This window comes from Berghia stephanieae, chromosome 1, assembly GCF_034508935.2.
Source record: "Berghia stephanieae isolate SIO BIC M18660-M18661 chromosome 1, UCSD_Bste_1.3, whole genome shotgun sequence".
NCBI classification, from domain to species: Eukaryota; Metazoa; Mollusca; class Gastropoda; order Nudibranchia; family Aeolidiidae; genus Berghia; species Berghia stephanieae.
The window spans coordinates 105,677,363-105,704,079 of NC_088360.1; the positions used below are offsets into that span (position 1 = coordinate 105,677,363).

Consider the following 26,717-nt stretch of genomic DNA (forward strand, 5'->3'; position numbering starts at 1 on the left):
AACACAAGTTTTCATTTAAGATTTTCTAGAGTTTGATGAGTGAAACTAGTATTTATATAAGAAAACAACAATTGTTTATAACCCAATAAACGTGATTTAATTGAATTATTACGCCCACCCCTTCTCATACAGAACCATCCATAAAACAAGGAAGTCTTTAAAATTTAAAAGAACAAAGGCAAAACAATTGAAATGAATTGAAAATGTCAACTAAGAATATTTCTGCTACTGTCCTAACTTTTTTCAATATCACTCCATGAACCCGGGTCAAGGGGCAGAATTTTAATTCTCTCTCTCTCTCTCTCTCTCTCTCTCTCTCTCTCTCTCTCTCTCTCTCTCTCTCTCTCTCTCTCTCTCTCTCTCTCTCTCTCTCTCTCTCTCTCTCTCTCTCCTCTCTTCTCTCTCTCTCTCTCTCTCTCTCTCTCTCTCTCTCTCTCTCTCCTCTCTCTACTCTCCTCTCCTCTCTTCTCCTTCCTCTCTCTTTCTCTCTCTCTCTCTCTCTCTCTCTCTCTCTCTCTCTCTCTCCTCTCTCTCTTCTTTCTCTCTAGGTGTGTAATGACATCATCACTTTTAGTGCTGATCATAAACTACGATTGTTGTTGACTCATGATCCTGCATTTATTGATTTTTTAATGCATGCTTATATGACAAAAAAGAACAGAACAGGGGTGTAATGATATCAGTTTGACTATTGAAAATAACTATATTTTGTCGTGGATGATTGACTTATACAACCAATTACTAAACCCGACCTACCAACTATTACGAAAATTTAGTAGAAATACAAATTTTTGGGTCTTGATTGAAAATTATATAAAGATCTGTAATTCAAAAAAACTTCTTTAAAATTAAGTTTTGTTGCCAGAGCTAGTGTATAGTAAAGGAGTTTAAAGCATTTATGTAATGTATTTCAACATAAAATTGGTCATTTTTAATGGTAGTTATAATGTCTACTATGTTATCATCCCTGAAAACTACGAATTTTTGTAATTCCAAGTTGGCAGGTCTGCTAAACCATGAGATGGAAAGACACAGTAACCAATTAGAAATGCTTTGAATTTGTATTGTAACCTATCCGATGACATCTTCTCTCTATGTCATTTTTATGTAATTTCTTGGTATGTTTTCTTAACCAATTTTGATCAAATCTTTATTTTTCTTCCTATCCCCATAAATGGTGTGAACGCTTAATGATATCCAGTTTACAATGATAATTTAACCAAAATATGTACAACAATGGTAATAACAGCAATACTTACATTAATAATAACAACACAATAACAACAACAACACAACAACAACAAAATCAATAGTAATAATAATCGTGTTTTTGTCAATGGAGACCACACTAATACCCCATTCATTGGCATCAACAACGATGTAAATTATATTGTACAATAAAGCACTTAAGTTATTTTGCATTTTATTTTATTTTATTTGTTTTCCACATTAATCTGTATATTGTTGTGCTGACGAAGGGTTTGTACCCGAAACATCTATTGTCTGTATTGTTCCTATTGTTCCTATATTGTTCCAAGCCTCTCCATTTTCACTCTTTCGTTAGTATTTTAGGATTAGAAATGAGATGTTATGCATGTTGGTTCGGTGAAAAAGTGCCAATTAATTGATAAGTGACAAATTAGGGAGCAAGCGAGTCTTGACTTGTAGTCAAAAGGTCTGAGGTTTGAAACCCAGTTGAGGAAGACTGATTAAAAATTATTTTTTTTTGGGATGTTTTTTTTTGTGTGTTTTTCTTTCAGCTTTGTCTGACCCTGTTTCATACACACTTTTCAGACTATTAAATAATATTGTCACAATTTGATTTTTCATTTGAAAAATAAACAATTGCTTTTAACTTTGGAAAACAAATAATTTTTTGCTTATTGTTAAAATTTAAAGTAGGACTGGATGTTGCTGTATTGAACCTTTCAACATTGCTTATAGTTGAAAATGATTTACATACAATTATGTAAACTGTCATTAATCATATGCTCATATTATCTGCCATGCTGATGATGTGCATGATATTATCATTACATCATTCAATTTTTGTTTTGAATCCAAACCTAGGCTCTATAGATGTCGCTGATCCAAACCAATTAGCACGTCATGCAATGCCTTCAACATATGTGAGGCTGGCTGAGAAAACCTGGGAAGATACTTCGATTTGAGATATGAGCCAAAATCAAAGCTGAATTGTTTCTCAGAGCAACAAATTTTATTCAGAAAAACATTCGCAACTTGGGTTCTAATAGACATAGAAATAAAATTTAAAGTGGTAAATGATCAGAAAGATGTGGTCTCTACCACTGCATACATAACTCAGTTTATGAAATTTGCACATCTTTCCTGGTTTTCTCAGCCAGCCACACAAGAGGTCTCATACTTTTTTTATCATCTCAATCCTTTGTCATATGATTCAAAAACATTTGTAACAGTTTAAAAAGAAAAAAAGAAAAGAAATTACCATAAGGTTCTAAATCTAGGTTCTTAACACACATCACAAGAAATCAATGAGCTAGAAGAAGTCCTACATCGGGTGGCCAGATTTGTCAAAGGAAACTATGAGTGGGATATGAGCGTAACTCAGCTCATAAACGATCTCCAATGGAAAACGCTACGTGAAAGATGTTCCATCAACAAACTTCTCGTATTCCACAAAGCACAAAACGAAAAACTCAACATTCCAACTAGTCATTTAAAACAGAACAACAATAAAACAAGAAACTCTGCATTTAATTTTGAAATCTCCCATTCAAGAACAGACCATCATCTTTACTCTTTCTTCCCCTCCACCATCCGACTTTGGAACTCCCTACTAACCAATTATAAACAAGCCCTTTCGACTGATGACTTCAAAGAATCACTCCCTGCTTCTCTCTAAAACCCCTGTTACTGAAAAGACTGCCATACAATCTTCAGCGTGAAGCTTTGGCCTTAATGGAAGAAGAAGAAGGCTTCAATTAGTGCCTTGTCCATATTGTTTGTTAAGAATAATATATAATTTGTCAGATTTAATCCCAAAACTGTAGATTCATTCTTGAACTTTCACTTTTTCAAAGCATTATTGTCCGCCTATTTACTACTCTGAGGTATCAACTTCAATACAATTACTTTAATTCTTGCTTATTTTAGTTTTACCAAAAACTAGAGGTGCCTAAATGAGCCAATCTCTCTCCATTTAGCCAATCTCTCTCCATTTTAGTTTTCCAATGTGTGCTTTGGTTGCAGTTTCTAATTTTTTAAAATATTTTTTTTTGTAAACGAATGACATATTTAATGATTCGATACTTTTATACTATTCACACAAATGATAATAGCATTCATCATAGTAAGAAAGCCATAATCATGAAATATTCAGTTTTCAAAATGTGTAGTCAAATAAAGAGATGCTAATTGATTAATTTTGGTACCTAAATTCTTTTTAGAGTTTAGGCTCAGGTATATCCCTTATTGGGCTGTTTTAATTTCTGATTTTCCATTAAAAAAAAAAAACAAAAAAAAACAACAAATTTTATATATCCTTAATTCACTTCCACATGGTTTTTAGAACCAATATTTACAATAAATTGTTAAATTGCTTTTACAGATCGCCGTTCCAGCTCCGCCTCTGGACAGTTTGACAGCTTTAGGAAACGTTCAAAAGACGACATGTCATCGGGCAGGCGTGGATCGTTTGACAGGGGAAGGAGTGGATATGAGAAATACCGCAGCTGGTCTCCAGAAAACCCCGCTACTAATTTAGACAACTTTAGGCCTGTGACGCTGACAGTTTCCAGCTTTTTCAAACAGGTATGTTGGGCCATTGAAATTTCTTATTAATGTTTACTTACTTTTCTGAACCAGCGGCCACTGAGCTCTAGCCTTCGTAGTTGTTCCAGGTGACTTTACACTATGTTACAGATGCATGGATTTGGTGAGAGGAATGTGCATCTAAAGTTTTTTAAAAGGTTGATTATTAATGATTTAAAAAATGCTTATCATCATTGATTTCACATATTATCATAATTGACAAGATTCACATAGCATCATATTAGCAAAAAAGTATCGACGCATTGTATAGTAACGACGGATTTTACACACTATCGTATGTGCGACAATCATAATTTATCCCAAAACCTCTAATTAATTCTAATTGTTTTATAAAATACGTTAAAAATATGTAACATAATGTTATATATCATTAAAGTGACCTAATCTCGCTTAAGATAGTTTGTGTATCAACGATTATATGTATACAAATATCTGTGAAATATCTCTCGGTGTTTAAAACAATACAGCTGGCGTTTAAAACAATACAAATAATAAACATAACATTATCATTTATCATGTCACGTTTGTTGGTCTACTCAAGAAGGCCTAGGCTGACACATTTGTTATGTGTTGTTTCCATTTATATCAGCCATCTTTATTTTTCTTTATTTTCTTATTTTAAATTATTTTTCTTTGGTCGAAACTGTACAAATAAATTTCTGCTTGATTCATCAACTTGCAGGAAGGTGTCAAGCTGAGTGATGATGACCTTTATAAATTCCTAGCCGACCTCAAACGACCTTCTTCTGTATTGAAGCGAGTGAAGTGTATCGCAGGTAAAGAAAGATCTGCCACAAATGTATCAGTGCATGACATAATCCGTCGGAAGGTGAAAATTTTGGATCTGCATTTTAAAATGAAAGAATATGCTCCCCAGATCATGTTAATGTTTATTTGAAGTAAATCGGGTGATTTTTCATGACGTTATGGTCAGATGTATGGGAAAGGTATCCAGCAACTTTTCTCCAATTGCATCCTTGTTCAACTTGACTAACTTTAAAAAAAAAATTTATAAGTGAAATTAAGCTTTGATATTTCCCGAAGATACACAAAAAGGGTTGATTTGATCATTTATGATTTTTGATTTACAAAATTGATCTTCTATCTAAACTTGGCAATGTCTCAGTTCAAACCTTTTCACCATCCAACTTATTTTGTCATTCACTGTAACAAATATTTGTTTACAGGCTTGCCAATCAGTGATTTCTCATATTTTAATATGCTTTGAGATCCAAAATATGATAATATGGAACTGTTGACTAAAATATCCTACATGCAAAAAGTCAAAAGTTTGTAACAAAAGTGGGAGAAAGGAATATAAGTGGAATAATTGAAGGTCATTAAATATCGTCTATAGCTAGATTGGAATCTGACGGGACACCAGATTAATACTGTGGAATCACTCAATGCAGAAGTGTTAAGTGAGTAAATGTGAGAGACAATTTATTACTGAGTATAAGTTAGAGTATATACAAATATATCGCAACAACATTGTAAATAGATCAAACAGTATAAATAACTCAAATATGGAAAGGAAGGAACTAAGAATGCATCCTTCTCTAGAGCATACCACTCCGATATTTGTAATAACAAATAATATTTTAAACAATGGACTTAATGAATAATAACTAATTAAGCTGTAACTAAAATCAATTAACTAATAACAAAGGGGAGCAGCTCTTTTCTAGCATAACTCGATGTATAAGTCCATAACAGGAATCTGATTGTCATAGAAATTGCAAGATTTTACCCACCCCGTACTAGTTTGATAAGTTTCCATGAATTCAGCGAATGGTTTGCACTTGGGGGAAAAATTTGAGAAAATTGTCAAAATATTGGGAAAAATATGATAAATCTTTTTAACTGGTTGCAGTTGATTAGTAGCAAGTCTGTTGTTTATCGAATACAAATGATAAAAACTTTTATAAAATAGATTTTATTACGTTTTCATTACGATTGGGTAATTAAAAGAAGTACAACTTCAAGGGATACATTTTATATCTCATTTTTTGAAACAATGAAATGACTCCATATTTTCTTGTGGATTATTTAACCACAAAAATAACTGTTTAATGAAGCATTTTTATTCTGAAGAATACACAAATACACAGCAAACATTCAATTTTCTTTCAGCCCAACTTAAACTAGACATATCCCCATGCCCTGAAGAGCCAAGGTACACCTTAACACCAGAGTTATTGAGAGTGGAACCGTATCCTGATGACAAAGGCAGACCGACTAAAGAGATTCTGGAGTTTCCATCCAAAGAAGTTTTTGTTCCCTACACATGTTACAGGTTCTTATTTGTTATTTAAAATTTGTTTGTTTTTGTTTTTTTTGTTTTTGTAATTTCAATTTTTAATCCTCACAATAATAATAATAATAATAATAATAATAATAATAATACTAAAAAGATAAATTATCAATTTTAAGTGAAAAAAAAAAATAACAACAATAACAATTCATAGCCAAATCAAGGATTCATAGTCAATAAAAACAAATACAGTAAAGATGTGTCTTGAGATTCTTTTTAAAGGTAGGTAAAGACTTACACTCCCTCAGACCACATGTAGATCATTCCAAATCTTGGGGCCGAAACAAGCAAACGATCTATCACCAAATTTTGTTCTTGATCTTTTTTCCGAAATTTTCGTTTGGTCATTACATGATCTTAAAGTGTAATTTTCAAATTTACACATGACCACGTGATCTGTGACGTATGCTGGTGCTATACCAGTCAAACACTTATAAACAAGACACGCTGCTTTGTAATATGTGCGCTTTTCAATAGACAACCAGTGGAGAGAGGCCAACAAAGGGGTTGCATGATCAAATTTTAGTTTGCCAAAAACTAATCTTGCTGCACTGTTTTGCAGTAGTTGTAATTGTTTAATAGAAGCCTGAGGCAAGTTGACAAGCAGGGAGTTACAATAATCTAGTTTCGAAAAAATGAGGGAAACAACCAATGTTTTACATGTTCCAATTGCAATTATACTACGGATCGAACTGATTTTCTTCAATTGAAAGTATAAAGATTTACAGAGAGCAGAAATGTGAGCTGACATTCTCATTTCAGAATCAAAATAGACACCCAAATTTTTCACAGTCTTTGAAACTTTGATCTTTTCACTCCCAATCAACACCTCAAGACCATCATTTACCTTCAACTGCCCTCTATTTCCCACAATAATCACTTCTGTTTTGGACTCATTCATTTTCAACTTGTTTGCATCCATCCACTCTTTTACATCCGTCACACATTCTTCCACACGTTTCACAATATTTTCGAGATTTTTAGTTTTATCAGTAGCATAAAGTTGCGTATCATCTGCATAGAGATGATAGCACAGCCCATGACCAGTGATGACATTAGATAATGGAGAAGTATACAAAACAAAAAGAATTGGACCCAAAACAGAGCCTTGGGGAAAACCAAAAGACAATGTATGTTGACGAGAAAGTTTATCTAAAATCATAACCTGTTGCTTTCTGCCATCTAAATAAGATTCAAACCACTGCAAGACAGTCCCAGACAAGCCAAAAGTTACAGTGTTCTATAATGTCAAAAGATGTAGTCATTTTCGACACATGTTAGAGGTTCTTATTTGTTATTTAAATTTTGTTTTTTTTTGTTTTGTTTTGTTTTAGATGTTTTGTTTTTTGGTTGTGTTTTTTTGTTTTTGTAATTGTTAATTACAATGTTCTATAATGTCAAAAGATGTAGTCATTTCTATAACAGCTTATTTAAGGATGCCCAATGGTTGAATAAAAAGCATTCTTTCAGAGCCATTAGGCCCAGAGAGCCGGAGCTTATCCTGGTTTCTATAGAGTGAAACGGACAATAGCAATTTCTTGCTATCCTTTGGATAAGATGCTAGTTTATCGCAAAGTACTTTCTACCAGATCTAACAGACCTAGCTACCCATTCACTGATTGAACTTGTTCTATTTGCACGTGAAGTGATTACTCTACCAACTGAGCTATCGGGACCACCTTAAAAGCTTATAGTCATCATCAATTTTTAAATATAATTTCAATTATGCTCACTAGAACTTGGAGAGATTATCACTCATTGCTTTCTTTTCATCCTCAGAAATCTGCTTTACGTTTATCCCAAGAGTCTGAACTTTGTCAACCGTCAGGGCTCGGCTCGTAATTTGGCGGTGAAAGTACAGTATCTTTGTGGAGAGGAAGAAAATCATGCTTTGCCTGTGAGTAGTTCTTAGAATTTCATACAAATGTATTTAGCCTTATTTATTAATTTTTCAAAATCCAAAAAACACAAGCTTTTATAAAGCGCAATATCCACTTAATGTGCTCAAAGCGCTTACAAGGGGCCCCTGACCAATGGGAACATGTAACGTGTAGAACGAGACATGACGCCTGTTAGGCTATATTACAATTTTTGTCCCACAGAGACAACGCTGTTTAATGGCCAGGTACTCATTTTACACCTGAGTATGGTGAGAGAATATGAGTAAAGAGCCTTTTCCAAGGACTCAACTAAGCGCTGAGCGATGCTCGAACTCAGGACCTGTCATATGTTTCTTTCTCTTTCTTTAATTTTTTTTTTTTTTGTAATATCTTTTCTTTCTTTTTTTCTTTTCTTTCTTTTTTTATTTTTAAGAAATGTTCGTTTTGAATATTCCTTTTTTTTTTTTCGCTTATTTTCTTTGAATTTTGCTGGTAAAAGTGTTTATTTAGTCTTTATCTTTTACAACTTGTTTATTCAGGCGTAATGATAGATTATATCAAATATTTTATTCTTACCCATTTCAGATCATATTTGGCAAGTCCAGTTGTCCAGAATTTTCAAGAGAAGCTATGGCTGCTGTCACATATCACAATAAGTAAGTAAATATGGATTTCCATCAAATATGAATTGAAAAAAAAACAGAGCCTGAAATATGAGACTCATAGTGATCAGAATGAGTTTTTTTTAATGAGAAAGTTTAACAAATTTGATAACTATTTTTATGAACATATTCTATTTTATATTTGGCGAGAATTACTTATTGATAAGCTTCTCTCATTTAAATGATAATTGGAGAAAGAAACTATATGCTTTCCAACATGCTTTCTGTCTTTGTCTTGAAATGAGATTACTTGGTTTTGTCCTGGCCCTGCACAGGTATCCTTGCTGGGAATGTATAGTTACGAGTTTTGGGAGATGATATTTTTTTTTCTTGTAAATCATCTCTCTGTTATAATTGTATTATTTTTGTTTTACATATGATTTGTAAACATTTGAGTTCCACTTAGTGGGTACCTGTGCTTATGTCAGTATGAGACATTTAGTGTGCTCTTGGAATCAACATCTGTTCCCTATATGAACTAATTCCCATTTGTCTTTCTTTTTCTTGGGTACATCAATTGTAATTCTAGATCTTTTTACTATCCCATTTTCTTCCTTTTTACTGGTGCTGATATGACCTAAAGGTGTTTCAATTGCCGTAAAACCCTTAAAAACAAAAAACCCCCACAAGAAACTGTGCCAGACAAAGTATGTAGAAAAATACATGAAAAGAAAATGCCTCTAATGTATAGACTGGCCTTACTAGACATTTGCTCTAAAGAATACCATTTTTTTTTTTACCTTGCTCATAGGCTTGATACCGTACTCAGGTCACTGCGTGGCATTTTCCCCTCTGAGCGGTATTTCAGTGCTAGGTCAACCTGACCCCATTAGTGGGGTCAGCCCATGGGTGGAACAGGTAGCGGTCAGTAGGAATCTGTGATGCCGCTGATGGTAATTAATTGTTGCAATATTTTATGGTATTGCTCAGTTGCTAACACAAATATGAAAATTGTTCCCTCACCACAAGCAAAGCAAAGGTTTCTTTCATCATATGCCATGGTTGATAATAATTTATCCTCTTAAGGCTGCTCATAAGAGAGGTGTCAATTTAGTGGTTTTTGAGCTATCAATGAAATTAATTTGTTGTAATTTGCATGTCAATAATTTAATTCCCAGCGTCAGAAAATGATTGAAACAAGCATCATTATAAAGTAAAAATGATGATCTTGACACATGCCAAGTTTTGTTGTCCGGGCAGTAAAACCTTAAAAGATATGAATTTTTTATTGTAAATTTCTTATTTGGCATGACTTGGTGAGGATCCTTATTTTCTCTCCCATAGTACTCCATGCCATGAATTATGTCCAAATATCAGTTTAGGAATAAAATATAAACCATTAGACGAAAATAATACTAATATTATTTTTTAAGCATTTAACTGATTTAAATATTATGAGTTTTGGGCACATTTGAAAGCCAACTTTTTAATGGCTTGATAACTTTTTTCTATACTTAAATCCCTTATGATTCAAGTCAAAATTATATTTTTATATGACTGTTAGGCATTATAGTTTGAAGATGTATACGGTACTGCCTTTGTGTGGTTGTCTCAGGAAATGCCGACTTTATAGTGTCATATAGGTGTCAATGTTTAGGGTATTCTTGCATGTTGAATAAGTAATATAATGTAAGTTCAAGTTCTCCTTTTGTGCACAAGTGAATGTGTTAACTTTTTATAGACTGAAGCGTCCAGATATATATGGCAGTGATTTCCCATAAATTAAATGATCTTGCTGTGGTATGCCTGTCGTGTTATACTGATTTGACTCTGGTTGTTATTCAATTGTTTTATCTCTAAATTTGACTGACTGGAGTTCAATGGTATATCAGATGACTTTATAAGACAATGACTAAATGTGTATTCTTGGAGGAAAGGAGCGGAGATGATTCTATATAAACTATATGGACAGTGTGTTCGTTTTGAATGTAGTTGGCCAATAAGGAGAAAAAGGTTACTACTTGGAATAAACTATATGCCCTCATAATTTTGAATCCTCTTTTGTCCACATACTATGTCCATCTGTTTGAGCAAATCATTTAATTTAACAGTACCAGTGATTAGTGTTAGTTGTAATTGATGATTGATACTGCAATATTTGTAGCATGTCCAGTAACCTTGTTGGGTGATTGATTTTTTTCTTGTAAAGAGGTCATACTTTATAGGCAGATTGATAGTAAATTGAGATATTGACATCATACACAATATTGGTTTTTAGTTTTTACTGGTCAATAAAATATTATCTTTATGAGTTATTTTACCACATAAAGACATAAATCATATCAATTTACTGTTATGATCAACACAACTGTTTGAGAGGAACGGAATTGGTAAAAACAATATACAGAACTTACAAAACCATGAATAAATCAAGAAAATCAACTGCCAATATGATAATATTGCACAGGAACATAGATGCATATATGTACTTTTGATATTTATTAAAATTCTTGAGATACTGCCGCTGAGTTTTGAATAACAAATTTTTTATTTAAGTGCACTATAATTTACAAGCACTTAAAATTAGATCAACAATTTGTGATATTCAAAGAAAACTATTAACCACAAGAATGTCAAATTTTCACTGATGTTTAGAAAGACAACTGATTTTTCAAATCAAAATATTGAAGTGAAAGAGTCTGTTATTGTTTTCCCGCTATACAGACATATTATAAGACCATAAATATCCATAATTGCCCCCATTGGACACGGCACTGCCTGATACCAGTTGAACTCCAATGACCTCATGCAGGTAGCGAGCAGGGAGGCAGTGAGGTGTAAAATGAGTACCTGGCCGTTAACAGCGTTGTCTCTCGAAAAAAAATTGTAATATCGCCCGACAGGCGTCATGTCCTAAATGTTAAGTGTTGCTGTTGGCCCTGTAAAGTGCTTTGAGCACGTTTAGTGGATATTGCGCTGTATAAAAGTTCAATTTAATTTAATTAATAATATGGATGTCCTGGGTACGAGTGCCCTTGCTCAGTGCTTAGTTCAGTCCTTGGATAAGGCTCTTCACTCACATTCTCTCAAAATACTCATGTGTAAAATGAGTACCTGGCCGTTTAAGATTGTAATATCACCGAACAGGTGTCATGTCTCGTTCTATATGTTAAGTGTTGCTGTTGGTTAGGTACCCTTTGTAAGGCACTTTGACCACGTTTAGTGGATATTGCGCTATATAAGCTTTGATAGATTTAATAATGGGAATGGAGTCGAGGATTTTAAACTATAAAAATTGAACTCTTTCAGGTCTCCCGACTTCTATGAAGAGGTAAAGATCAAGCTCCCCGCCAAGATGCATGACAGTCACCACTTACTGTTCACATTTTATCACATCAGCTGTCAGGTCAAGAAGAATGAACCGACTCCCACAGAAGTTCCTGTTGGATACACAGTATGTCAACGTCATAATGGTTTCCACCCATTTTCTTTCATGTCACATCTTGGTAATCCTTCAGAGCCATTAATTAGGCCCATGGAGCCGAAGTTTATCCCAGTTTCTATAGTGTGAAACAGACAATAGCAATTGCTTGCTACCTTTTGAATTGGACTCTTGTCTATCACAGAATACTTTCTGTCAAATCTAATAGACCCAGATACCCAATCACTGCTGGGTGGACAGGGGAGTCTGAAAAAAATCTTGATTGCACCCAGGATCGATCTTGGTATCCCTTTGCATGTGAAGCAAGTGCTCTACCAACTGAGCTATGGGGACCCTCCACTCTCATGTCCTATTTTGTACTTTGGTCATCAGTACCATCATCTTAAATTGAACTTTAAATTGTTTCGTCTCGTGGAATCTTGAGAAAGTCTTGGAATTTGGTTTTTAACGTTGGAAGACGAGTAGTGTTTTTTTTTTAAGTAGAAAAAATAGATATGAAAAATAGAGATAAATTTCTTTGATTATTACATTGTTTATAACTTTCGTTGTTATGTTATAATGAATTTATTTCTGTCTTATTCTTTTTCTTTATCTTTGGTTAATTATATAGATATTCTTTAGAAACTGGTACTTATAATCCCTACTGACTTCACAGGCGTAATTCGAATGCTTCATTTTGTCTTGTTATGTTTCTCTTGGAAAATCTTATTTTTTCTTGGAAAACTCAGGATTTTTTTAACGATAAGTGAGTTGGAACCCTGGATTATTCAATTCAAATTTGAGATTATGGTTTCTCAAGTTTTAGTAGTTCCTTCAGAACCATTAGGCTTATGGAGCTGCAGTTTCTCCTGGTTTCTCTAATTGAAACAGAACAAGCAATTGCTTTATACCCTTTGGATAGGTCGCTAACACAAAGTACATTGCAAAAAATTTAACAGAGCCAGCTACCCAATTGTTGCTGCTGGGTGGACAGGGGGGGGGGGGGGCAGAAAAAAATCTCAGCTGCACCCGGGGTCGATCATGGTCCTTTTGCTTGTGAAGCGAGTGCTCTACCAACTGAGCTATTGGGACCCCTATCATCATCAACTCAAAGAATAATTAAATTCGATTATCATGTCTACAGTAACAAAGTGATCGACAATTGTTATATTTGAAGTAGATATCAGTTTTATGTTCTTTTGGTTTGTTGTTTGAGGGATAGAAGAAAGCTATGAAAATGTTTGTGAAACAAATGCTTGCAAGAAGAAAAGAAAAAAGGTGTATTTTTATTGTCATGGATTGCAGCAATCCCTTGGTGTTGAGATATGTGTCAGTGAATGATGACATAATCAGTTGGAAGGTGAAAATTTTGGATTTACATTTTGGATTTACATTTTCTGAAAGAATATGCTCCCCAAAGCATTATAATCTTTATTTGAAGTAAATCGGTTGATTTTTAATGAAGTTATGGTCAGATGTATGGGAAAGGTATCCAGCAACTTTTCTCAAATTTCATACTTTTTCAACTTGACTAGCTGTAAAAAAAATATTTAGAAGTGATGCTAAGCTTTGATATTTCCCGAAGACGTACAAAAAGGGTTGATTTAATCATTTATGACAAGAACTCGTTTTTCATAAAAATTGACCTTCTATCTAAACTTGACAATATCTCAATTCAAACCTTTTCACCATCTGACTGATTATGTCATTTGCTGTAACAAATAAACCAAAGTTGAGTTGTGAAAACTTGGCAACTGCCAACAATTTAAAGCTATTGATTTTCTCATCATTGTTTATCCCCAGTGGCTGCCATTGTTTAAGGATGGCCGTATGGTGTCCGGGGAATTCTGCCTTCCAGTCTCTGTTGAGAAGTTGACTAGAAACTATTCCTTGATGAAACCTGATGTAAGTTGATAAATTCTGGGTGGTGTACCTGGCCTCCCATAGTGGGCAGGGTACTGTGTCTTCTATCTCCTTATATCTGTTTTCCAATTTGCTTTCTGTCTTGGTCTTGGATTGTGATTGCTTGGTTTTATCCTGGCCCTGGTCGGATACCCTGTCAACAGTCAAATGCATAGTTATTGTTTTGGGAGATTTTTTTCTTTCTTATAAATCATCTCTTTGTTATGTATTGTTATATATGTTATTTTGAATGTATAATGTAAACATTTGAGTGTATTTCTCTTAGTGGGATCTTGTGCTGGTGTCTGGGTGAGACATTTAGTTGATCTCAAAACCAAGTACATTGATAGTGAGCTCTTGGAATCTACATCTGTTCCTATTTGAATCATTCCCCTTTGTTTTACTTTTTCCACAAATCCTTTTAATTGTACATCTAGAATCTTTTCACTATCCAATTTTCTTTCTTTTTACTGGTGCTGATATGACCTAAATGTGTTGCAAGCGCGTAAAACCCTTAAAAACAAACAAAACAAACAAGTTGAGAAGGTGATAATTATATATCAATTCTATGTAACTTGAGGACATTATGTATTGTGAATTCATCTTTGTTTGGACCATGAGGAAATATATTTTTCCCTTTTTCTGGTTTCAATATGAGCTAAAGGTGTTATTTCCACTGGTCAGTTCCTAACAACAAATAAACTGTAATTTTTAATAAAGTATCCACGAAATACATTCAAGGTAAAGTCAAACTAAGCTGCCAGAAGCTGTAGACTGTAAAGAGTAATAAACAAGTTCAATAAAGAACAAAATAACAAACACGGAATGTTTCTGACTCAAAGCCCTTCTTCAGCTAATGACTAAAAGCAAAAAAAAAAACAACCCATAAATTCATTACTAAAAAAAAAAGCAGATCGACGAATAAATATTTCATGTCATCTCAGTTGAAGAAAAATCTTGAAATATATTCATACTACATAATTAACTTCAAAACCTTATGTTTGAATTAACAGTGAATGTGGAAACCCTTTCTATGAAGTGGGTTGACAACCACAGTGAATGTGTTACTTTATTTATTCCTTTTTAACTCCTGATAGGCACAAACCCTTTCCAAGAAGTGGGTTGACAACCACAGTGAATGTGTTACTTTATTTATTCCTTTTTAACTCCTGATAGGCCCAAACCCTTTCCAAGAAGTGGGTTGACAACCACAGTGAATGTGTTACTTCATTTATTCCTTTTTAACTTTTGATGTTTTACTCAATTTATTCCTTTTTAACCTCTGATAGGTCCAAACCCTTTCCATGAAGTGGGTTGATAACCACAAAGGAGTTTTCACAGTGGCTGTGAAAGCTGTCTCTTCGATTTTCCCTCAGGTTTGTACATATAATAATAATAATAATAATAATAATAATAATAATAATAATAATAATAATAATAATAATAATAATAATAATAATAATAATAATAATAGTGCACATTTGTCAGCACAGCTTTCCCACTATATAATGCAGGCTCTGGGCGCACTACAATGACATGTACATATTTAAAAAATATCATACACAACAATTCATAACGAAGAAAAAAAACAACAACTGTTGAATAAAAATTTGTTCATTTACTTGACTAAATGTTACTTGTTGCTGTTGGTCAGGGACCCTTTATAAAGCGCTTTGAGCACATTTAGTGGATATTGCGCTATATAAAAGCTCAATATTTATTTTATATTTATTGTCCTAGGATGAGCACATTGATCGTTTCTTCAACCTCTACACCTGTGTGCAAGAACAGAAGATCCCTCCGCGAATGAATGAGATGAGTTTTGAAAACGAGTTAAAACGCAGCATCATGGACTTGAACAACGCCAAACGGGAGAATCTGGTGCAGTTTTTACACCTGACATTGGATAAACTGATTGGCCTGATGGTCAGGCCACCCATCATTGGTGGAAATGTCGGTATGTATGCGACTCAAAGCGATATTAAACTGCTAGAAGCTGTGGACTGTAAAAAGTAATAAACAAAAATGAATATAACAGCTTCAAAAAAGAACAAAATACCAAACACGGAACGTTTTGGGCTCAAAACCCTTCTTCAGCCAACAACCAAAAACAATAAAGACATAAATACATTAATGTATTTATGTCTTTATTATTTTGTTTTTTTGTCGGCTGAAGTAGGGAATGCCTAGCCTAGGTGATGATATCTTATGATGTCATGGCAGAAGGGCATAATTATTTATTTTTGTTTGTTTATTTTATGATTTCATCAAAACTACTCTGTGGTCTCATCTTTTAAATGCGTTTTTCTCAGTTTAACAACACTTTACCTTCCCGTCTTCAAATTTCAATTTATCTCATGAACTTGTTCAAATAAATTGATGAAATAAACTTCAAAATGTTCAGAAAACATTGCTGTATTATACAAAACATAAATATCTCAAAAAGAGAATTTTGATCATTCCTGAGGATTTTTCCTGGTCACTGCACGTTTATCAACATACACGTCTTTTGAGCAAAAAGAAAAAGGATGGTTTTGATAATTTGTAATGAAATGGTGTATGTATTCTTTATTCCCTCATCAGTTAATGTAGGTCAAGCCACCTTTGAGTCCATCGCCGATGTGGTTTTACGTGTCCACGATGGTTTATCAGAAAGCAACGATCATAATGGCCGTAACACTCTCCTGTCTGCTTACATACATTACTGTTTCAGCATACCTAATCTCGGACTCACTCATCAAGGTGAATATGTTTTAAAAAATTTTCTAATTGCTTTAAAAAAAATAATTTTGAGAATGTATATAGCGCAATAACCACTCAACGTGCTCAAAGCACTATACAAGAGATCCCTAGCCAACAGCAACACTGAACAAGTGGGACGAGACATGACGCCTGTTAGGCAAAATCACAGACACCGCTGTCAACAGGCAGGTACTCATTTTCCACCTGAGTACAATGAGATAATCTGAGTAAAGAGCCTTTTCCAAGGACTCAACTATGCACCACTCAGAGTGGGGCTCGGATCCTGGACCTTCCAGACCAAAGGTGAGTGCCATAACACAAGATCACAGAGCCATTCATGAGTAAACAGAGTTATATTTTAAGATTCCTGAGAAATCAGTTTAACTTTTTATTGTTTTTTTTTCTCAAGATTTTAAATTATTTTCATTTAGTTTTCTTATAATACTCAAAAAGAAATTTTGTAGAGAGATATATTGTGCGGCTATGTGGTCTCGTGGTATTACACTCACTTTCAACTTGTAAGGTCCTGGGTTCGAGCCTCGCTCGGCGCAGAGTTGAGTCCTTGGAAAAGACTCTTTACTCACATTCTCTCACAGTAATCAGGTGTAAAATGAGTACAGATGTCATGTCACATCCTATATGTTAAGTGTTGCTGTTGGCCATATATCGTTAAAAGCATATTCGTTTCATCTTCCATTCGTGTGGATACAAGAGCATTTCAAAGTACACTCTATGATGATTCTAAACAGGATTTATCTGTATGTGCCGTCTGTATTTCGAAATCCTTGATTGTTTAAAGATAACTCACCACATCCACCAGCCGGATATATCGTACCAACAAACAAAATTATGTGCGAATTTAGTGAGAAGTACTCATAAAAATGGCAAGCCAACATCAATAACAAAGAGTTGAGTGACGTCAATTTCATTCCTTCTATTCTTTCAGCATCATCTCCCAATCTTGGCAGTCCCTTACATAACATGGGAGGCTATGCTACCCTTGGACGTCCATCTTCCCTGCCTGTCTCCAAAGCCAACTATCACAGAAGCTCCAGTAATCCAGACCTGGCTGGCAGCACACCTACATCACCCGAAGTAGAACTGGCAACATTTTTAGGTAATATAAAGAACATGCATATACGCCTGCTTACGTTTACGTGACAAATTAGGGAGAAGACACTGGTCTAAGACAAAGACAAAGCAAGAAAGAAAAATGCATGAAAAAAAAACATCTCGAAAAAAATCAGTCTTCCTCGACTGGGAGATCGAACCTAAGACCTTCTTATTACTGGTCAGACGTGATACCATTATATTCTTCACAAGGGTATGCGTTTTACTCTGTGAACCCTTGCTTGCACTACACGACACAAACATTTAACATGAGAGGACTAGGATAAAGATGCTGTAAACCACCCCCCCCCCCCTTTCCAAAAGAAACAAAACAAACAAAACCCCTAAAAAACAAACGAAAAAAAAAACCCACCCAAAAACAACACAAAATGTCAAATTGTCTTGTCTTATCATTAAGTCGCAACTCCGTGCATGGAAGATAATCACGACTGTGAGCCATACTAACAAAGAAATGGTCTATTTATCAATTGTTAGTAGGAGTTGTTATACTTTTTACTTAAAATTCAAAGTACTTTTTGTTCTAATGTTTTAAAAAATTTTGAAACTGTTGTAAAATTGAAACAAGGTGTCATGAAGTGTAATGTTTCTTCACTTTTGATTTTACTTTTCCTTCAGCTCAAAAGTTAGATCGTTCTGGAAGTATGAGAGGAGAAGACCAGGGATCCAATATGTCTAAGATAAGAGGGAAAAAGGTATGACTAATGTCAATTCTCTTTTTATTGATGTTATGCATTTAGTTAAAAAATTCACAACATCTGCGATCTGGATGTAACGTACCAACACACAAAATTAGTTGTAACCTTGAACGTATATAGTCTGATTAATACACTATTTTGAGAAGTACTCATGAAAATGGCTGGCTAAAAACAATAACAAAGAGCTGAGTGGCGTCATTTTGTTCCTTCTATAGAAACTCATGTACATCACAGTGGGTAAATTCCCCTTAGACCAGGGTATTGGTCCATCTTTGATGTCTCCTCGATTCTCTGTGTCAAATCTCAACTCTATGTCTTTGCTCTGAAGTATGACACATTTGGTATTGCCCAGGCACTACCTGGGCTTGGTGGTTAAAGGTGATTTAAAAAAATGATTGCCAAAAGGGAGCTAAGTAAGAAAATTAATTGCAACCCTTTCCCCCTTTTCCCATTCCATTACCTAATACATGTGACGTGTCATTTTGCCAGCTGTGCCGGAATACTGTCTTTATGTGTTGGGTGGCAAAGTTGGTGGTCATTTTAATAGAGGATTATCCATTGTTTAGAAATTCCTATTTTTTGTCTCAAATGCCTATTTTCTGACCTTCTGATTCCACTTTTGGAATTTGAAGGGTTGGCAGATCTGGCTTACATGCATGTTATGCAAATCCTCAAAACATCAGCAAAGAAAATAGTGGAAAATGAGTATTTTATAGTCATCGAATGGAATAGTTAAAAATTAGACTGTTTATGTTACCTCTGCACCTGTAGGGGATAGCTAGAAATAGCTTTTAAAAAGTTGGGACACACACACACACACACACACAAATTAAATTGGAATGGCGTCAAATTTTGAGGAAAAAATCGGGACAACCCGATTAAATTGGTGAAAATGCAGGTCTGTTGTAAACTCAGAAAATTCCTAGCTCTGTACTCTTTTGACTTCCGATACCTTTTTTCATTGCTGGTTCATTACAACTGAAATAATCTTTGGGTGTAAAAAACAATCTTTAAACCTATCCGATTGCCCGTCTTTGCCTTTTAAAAATTTCCTAATACTCATTCCAATCATTCTACTCCTCAGCTTGTACATGAAGAGCTGGCCCTCCAGTGGGTTGTCTCCAATGGCTCCACGAGAGAACAAGCTCTCAAAAATGCATGGTTCTTCTTTGAATTGATGGTAAGTTGTCAGCCAAAATGAATATGTATTTTGACTATCAAATACTTCATTGATTTGTGATTTTGTGATTTTGATTTGAGATGTCTGGGAGGAATGGTGTTGGACAACGACATTCCTCCCATATACTTCAAAATGACCTCCCTGATGACTCCAGGAACTCTGGACGAAACAACGTTGTAGGAGAATATGTAAAAAAAAAAACCGAGGTGAGAACAACTAATTAATAATTCGCTCAAAGAATTTGTTGAGCACTCTATGTGGTTCCAGCTAACTCCCGCAATCATATTATATATATAATATATATATATATATATATATATATATATATATATATAAATACAATTTCCCTTTCATCTCATGGCAAAGTTTGTTGATTTCATTGTATAATTGTGCAGTAATGTGGTCTTGTGGTATGACACTCGTCTTTGGATCAGTAGGTCCTGGGTTCGAGTCCCACTCTGAGTGGCACATTGTTGAGTCCTTGGAAAAGGCACTTTACTCACCTTCTATCACTGCACTCAGGTGTAAAATGAGTCTCTTCCCATTAATAGCATTGTCTCTGTCAGGAAAAAAATAATGTAATATCGCCTAACAGACATCCTACACGTTAAGTGTTGCTGTTAGCTAGGTACCCCTTAGTACATATTTTGCTATATAAAAGCTCGTTTTTTTTTTACTCACATTCTCTCAATGTACTCAGATGTAAAATGAGTACCTGGCCGTTAAAATTGTCTCTGTTGGAAAAAAAAAAAATGTAATATCACCTATCAGGCGTCATGTTAAGTGTTGCTATTGGCTTGGGACCCCTTGTAAAGTGCTTTGAGAATGTTAAGTGGATATTGCGCTAGTATTTTTCAGATCTTTACACTCCATCCCATTGATATCAGAAAAGTGCTCTTAACATTTTCATCATATACTTTAAAAAAAATTTATGTTATAGTTGTATTATAAATAAAGCAATTTCTTGTTGTTCATGATTCCCTATCTTTGTTTTTCTTACAGGTGAAAGCGATGGCTGAACACTTGGATCTGACAAATAAACTATGTGCTCCTCGTCAACTCCGATTTCCAGAACATTTTGTAGACGACGTCAGTGCTCTTGTAGTCTCCATTATCAAAGATATCGTGGACAGATATATTGTGGTGGGTGCTTTTAGACGGTTCTATTGTATTCAGTCTATGGACATTACATCATAATGATATTGGTTATAATAATAATAATAATAATAATAATAATAATAATAATAATAATAATAATAATAATAATAATAATAATAATAATGATAATAATAATGAAAATAATAATAATAATAATAATAATATAATAATAATATTAATAATAATAATATTAATAATAATATAATAATAATAATAATATAATAATAATAATAATAATAATAATAATAATAATATAATAATAATAATAATAATAATAATAATAATACATCCTATCAAGTGACTCATAAAAATGAAACTAAGATAATACAATACAATACAATATATATAACAGAACTATCTTGCATGTCTTTTATTGTTTTATATATATATATATATATATATATATATATATATATATATATATATATATATATATATATATATATATATATATATATAATATATATGTGCGACAATGTAGTCTAGTGGTATGACACTCGCTTTCGGATAGCTTGGCGCATAGTTGAGTCCTTGGAAAAGGCTCTTTACTCACATTCTCTCACCGCACACAGGTGTAAAATGAGTATCTGGCCGTTAATAGTGTTGTCTCTGTCTGAAAATTAAAAAAAAAAAATTGTAATATCGCCTAACAGGTGTTATGTTTCGTCCTACATGTTAAGTGTAGTTGATGACCAGGAACCCCTTGTAAAGCCCTTTGAGAATGTTTAGTGGATATTGCGCTATATAAAAGCCCAACAAGCTGAATATCGGTGGAAAGTAATTTACGATAGACAAGAATCCTATTGCCGTTTATCACCATAGAAACCAGCATAAATGATGGCTCTATGAATTCTTTTGGATTTGGAGGACACAAGTCTTATTCTATGTCCTTTTGTTCTACTCTTAGGACCCACCTCTGGTCAGAGGCCTCAACAGCAGTCTGGCTTTTTTCCTACACGATCTTCTATCTCTGTTTGACAGAGGATTTGTATTCCAACTCATCAGGCAGTACTGTAGGGCGGTAAGTTTGCAAAATAAAGATCTGAAAAAGTCTGTGAATGACACAGTGCCAGACAACGCAGAGAGAAAAATACTAGAAAAAAAAAAAGTGATACTAAGATGAATATAACAGCTTTTAAAAAAAGAACAAATTACCAAACACGGAACGTTTCAGGCTCAAAAACCCTTCTTCAGCCAACAACGACCCGTGTTTGTGTTCTTTCTGGAAGCTGTTATATTCATTTTTGTTTATTACTTAGAAAGAAAAAAACATCCCCAAAAATCAGCCTGTTCCAGTCGAGGTAGGCCGATTTTGGGATGTTTTAAACATTTTTTAAATGTATTTTTCTTTCTCTCTTTGTCTGGCCCTGTTTCATACACACTTTTTCGGATCTTAATCCTAGACCTGTGTCTGCTCCCCTAATTTATCAGTTTGATAAGTTTGCAAACATTAAAAAAAAATTTCAACCATATTTTGGTGGTTGGGAAGGGGGGGGGGGATGGAGGAGGTGAATGTTTGTTTCAAGATAAGAATCATCTCTTTGTTAAAGGCTATACTTTTTTTCTTAGACCTTTTTAAATAATAAATAAATAAGAATAAAATTCCCTTTATTCATCCCATACGGGAAATTTGTCTCTAGGGTCTGTTCCAAGGGAAGACTGTAAAAACCCAGGCATCAGCCGCAGCGCCGCAAATTGAGCTTGAGTGAGGTGACTTGCTCAAAGCCACACAGCGCAGCGGCGGGTGATCGAACTCAGTACCTTTCAGGTACGAAGCAAAGACCGTACCGCTGAGCTACGCTGCCCCTAAACTTAATGGAAAAACAAGTAATCAAAAATATTTTGTCATGCTTCAACTACATGTTAAGTGTTGCTGATGGCCAGGGACCCCTTGTAATGCGCTTTGAGCATGATAAGTGGATATTGTGCTGTATAAAAGCTCAATTTAAAAAAAATATTTTTAAATTATATTTATAAATGCTTCAACAGATGTCCAAGAAAATGAAACAAGTGCCTGAAATGACAGGCCTAATGTTGCTACGTCTGGACTTCCTTCGGATTGTCTGCAGTCACGAGCACTTCCTGCCACTCAACTTAGCATTCGCTACTCCACTAACCCCTAGCGGGATGCACTCCCCGACCAGCTCCATCAATTCTCACAGCTCCATTACCTCAACGTCCACTTTGGTCGATCGCCTCAGCTTCTACAGTCTCACCCCACAGTTCCGATCCCAGCATTATCTTGTAGGACTCGTTCTTACTGATCTGGCTATAGCATTTGACTCCAGGTAATAAATAGATAAACAAAATTCCCTTTATTCATCCCTTAAGGGGAAATTTGTCTCTAGCGTCTATTCCAAGGAAAGACTGGAATAATCCAGGCGTCAGCCGCAGTGCAGCACTGGAAATTGAGCTAGGGCGAGGTGACTTGCTCAAGGCCACACAGTGTGAGCGGTGGTTTATTGAACTTTAGTGATGCTTCCACTCATTTTCAGGTCCTTTTCCAAAGCTCATTTAGCATCACTTAGTATTGAATGATTTGTGTACTTGATAAACTCCTTAGTCAATGCAAGGATACATTGTGCAGCTATGTGGTCTAGTGGTATGACAGCCTCTCTCGGCACATTGTTGAGTCCTTGGAAAAGGCCCTTTACTCACATGCTCTCACTGTACTCAGATGTAAAATGAGTACCTGGCCTTTAACAGCGTTGTCTCTGTTTAAAAAAAAAATCGTAATATCACCTAACAGGCATCATGTCCTGTGGTAAATCTTAAATGTTGCTGTTGGCCAGAGACCCCTTGTAAAGCGCATTGAACACGTTTTGTGGATATAGCGCTATATAACAATTCTATTTTTGTGTACATCAAAATATCAATTAAATTTCTCTTCATTTTTCCAGCAATCCACTCATCCACTCAGTCGCCATTAACGTGGTGAAGAATCTGTTATACAACCATGACTTAGACATTCGGTACACAGATCCGGAGGTCAAAAGCCGACTGGCCAACATGTACCTGCCCCTCATCGCCATTGTGATGGATGCATTGCCCCAGCTCCACGACCCAAATCTGGAGACCAAGAGAGGGGACGAGGAAGGAGACAAAATCAACCAGGGCATCGCCATGGCTATTGCTGGGTCGAATGTTGTCAGTCGTATCCACAACACAGGCATTTCAATGGGACAGAACTACGATGATGGGGATGGTGCAAAGGTAGGTAGAAAATGATTTTTTAAAGATATATAGGGTATAGACAAGTGCCAGACAACAACAGATAATAATAATAATAATAATAATAATAATAATAATAATAATAATAATAATAATAATAATAATAATAATAATAATAATAATAATAATATAATATTGATATTAATGATAATATAATGATAATTATAAAAATAATAATAATAATAATAATAATAATAATAATAATGAATAATAATAATAATAATAATAATAATAATAATAATGATAATAATAATAATAATAATGATAATAATGATAATAATGATAATAATAATAATAATAATAATAATAATAATAATATAATAATAATAATAATAATAATAATAATAATAATAATAATAATAATAATAATAATAATGATAATAATAATAATAATAGGTGATCATCATTTAGTTGCAATCTCCTTTATGAGATTGTTCATAACGGCAATTTTGCTCAATCCAAATAATTATTTAAAAACAAATTATTATCTGCAAATCACATCAGAATCGCAAGACTCCACTGACCCTGGATTCCACTCGTAGCTTGCTGATCTGTTTCCTGTGGGTGTTGAAGAATGCCAAGCAGTCTGTTTTAAAAAAGTGGTGGTCTGAGCTACCTCTGACCCGCTTAGCCACTCTCTTGGAAGTCCTGTATTTGGCAGTCTCCAACTTTGAGTATAAGGTGAGTTGATGATAGATATTGTTATTGATATTAGTATCAAACGGCATGAATGCAGACATAATAAGGAATGAAGTGAGGAGACGTGCCAGAGGGTAATAGAGAATAAAAACTACACAGTGATGGTACCAAAGACCTGACTGTTGTAGCACCTCCACCTGGCCACTAGAGGGATGCTCTACAATCAGCACCACCATCCACCACAAAAAAAAGTGACAATTTAGCAGTTCCCCCAACACAAACATTTAACACAGAGACGAATGAGACATTGAGTAAGCTCATCTGCTTTGGCTGAATTTGAATTTTGATTTGTTATTATTCTCTATTGTCCTATGACACTTTACCACACTTCATTTCTTGTTATTATCAACATAAGTGCCCGCTCCACTTTTTTTTCTGAACACAGACATATAAGTGTCACATCCAACCAGCCCTTTGTCAAGTCAAGAGATACCTGATATGCTCTTGTCACAACAGTAATGTGCCAAACTGACTTTGATCTCAAAACGAGATCACAGAGTTCAAACCCATGTCAGGCATTTTTGTGAAAGACTTTGGAAAAGCTTTTTTTTTATCCCTTCCTTTTGGAATACAGATAGGGATAGCCGTTGGCACTCGCTTCACAGCAAGGACCAGATCGATCCGACGGAGAGTGGATTTTTCTGACCCATTGTGCACAGGCAGCATTAGTAGCAATCTGTTAGATCTGGCAAAAAGTACTTTGTGATAGACTGTGTCCTATCCAAAGGGTAGCAATCAGTTGCTATTGTCCATTTCACTTAATAGAAGCCAGAGTTTATCCCGGTTTCTTTAAAGTGAAACGGACAATAGCATTTGCTTGCTACCCTTTGGATAGGATGCTAGTCTATCGCAAAGTACTTTCCACCAGATCTCTCAGACCAGCTACCCAATCACTGCTGGATGGACAGGGGGGAAGTAAGAAAAAATCTCGACTGCACCCGGGATCGATCTCAGTCCCTTTGCGTGTGAAGCTATTGGGATCCCTATTGCAAATGAAGGCTAATGTTTTTTTTCTGACCTCTTTGACCATCCAGCAGCGATTGGGTAGCTGGGTCTATTAGATCTGAAAGAACTTTGCCATAAACTGACATGCTATCCGGAGGGTAGTAATCAATAGCTACTGCTTCTTTAATGCTTTAAAAAAACTGGGGGATAGATTCCAGCTCCTTGGGTCTAATGGCTCCAAAAGACTACTTCCAGCTCCTTGAGTCTAATGGCTCCAAAGGACTACTTCTAGCTCCTTGTAATGGCTCAGAAGGACTACTTCTAGCTCCTTGTAATGGCTCAGAAGGACTACTTCCAGATCCTTGAGTCTAATGGCTCCGAAGGACTACTTCCAGATCCTTGAGTCTAATGGCTCCGAAGGACTACTTCTAACTCCTTGAGTCTAATGGCTCCAAAGGACTACTTCTAACTCCTTGAGCCTAATGGCTCCAAAGGACTACTTCTAACTCCTTGAGCCTAATGGCCACGAAGGACTACTTCTAACTCCTTGAGTCTAAAGGCTCCAAAGGACTACTTCTAACTCCTTGAGCCTTATGGCCCCGAAGGACTACTTCTAACTCCTTGGGTCTAAAGGCTCAGAAGGACTACTTCTAACTCCTTGGGTCTAAAGGCTCAGAAGGACTACTTCTAACTCCTTGGGTCTAAAGGCTCAGAAGGACTACCTATTTACATAAATTTCACAATTGCAGTTTGTGAATGAAGAGACCATGCTCTTACTGTCTATTTTTATTTCTAAGATGAATGATTATCTTTTAAGGATGTGTTGTTTGTTGTCTGTTAGAATGTTCGTTATTAAACTGCCTGCCAATTTCCAGCATTTGCTTGCATTACCATGTCTAAATTGTCTTATGTCCTAATTATTTTTTGTTGTAATTTTTTTTTTTTAATGTTGAGGTTTTTATGCATCGTTTTACTATTTGAATTCGATCCTTGCATGTGATGCC

At 34.8% G+C, this 26,717-nt stretch overlaps 1 protein-coding gene across 4 annotated transcripts in view; it reads left to right on the forward strand.

Annotated features, from left to right (window-relative positions):
* LOC144962668 (dedicator of cytokinesis protein 7-like) overlaps positions 1 to 26,717 on the forward strand; it is a 79,641-nt gene that overhangs the window by 14,731 nt on the left and 38,193 nt on the right. For all 4 annotated transcript variants that reach the window (XM_078895793.1, XM_078895794.1, XM_078895790.1 and 1 more), the window contains 18 exons: positions 3,590 to 3,792; positions 4,496 to 4,589; positions 5,947 to 6,109; positions 7,907 to 8,024; positions 8,593 to 8,663; positions 11,919 to 12,063; positions 13,834 to 13,935; positions 15,222 to 15,308; positions 15,673 to 15,889; positions 16,516 to 16,674; positions 17,621 to 17,791; positions 18,421 to 18,497; positions 19,585 to 19,680; positions 20,683 to 20,823; positions 21,746 to 21,859; positions 22,828 to 23,126; positions 23,739 to 24,051; positions 24,574 to 24,750. In XM_078895793.1, coding sequence (XP_078751919.1) covers positions 3,590 to 3,792; positions 4,496 to 4,589; positions 5,947 to 6,109; positions 7,907 to 8,024; positions 8,593 to 8,663; positions 11,919 to 12,063; positions 13,834 to 13,935; positions 15,222 to 15,308; positions 15,673 to 15,889; positions 16,516 to 16,674; positions 17,621 to 17,791; positions 18,421 to 18,497; positions 19,585 to 19,680; positions 20,683 to 20,823; positions 21,746 to 21,859; positions 22,828 to 23,126; positions 23,739 to 24,051; positions 24,574 to 24,750 — 2,747 coding nt within the window. The remainder of the gene's footprint in view (positions 1 to 3,589; positions 3,793 to 4,495; positions 4,590 to 5,946; positions 6,110 to 7,906; positions 8,025 to 8,592; positions 8,664 to 11,918; positions 12,064 to 13,833; positions 13,936 to 15,221; positions 15,309 to 15,672; positions 15,890 to 16,515; positions 16,675 to 17,620; positions 17,792 to 18,420; positions 18,498 to 19,584; positions 19,681 to 20,682; positions 20,824 to 21,745; positions 21,860 to 22,827; positions 23,127 to 23,738; positions 24,052 to 24,573; positions 24,751 to 26,717) is intronic.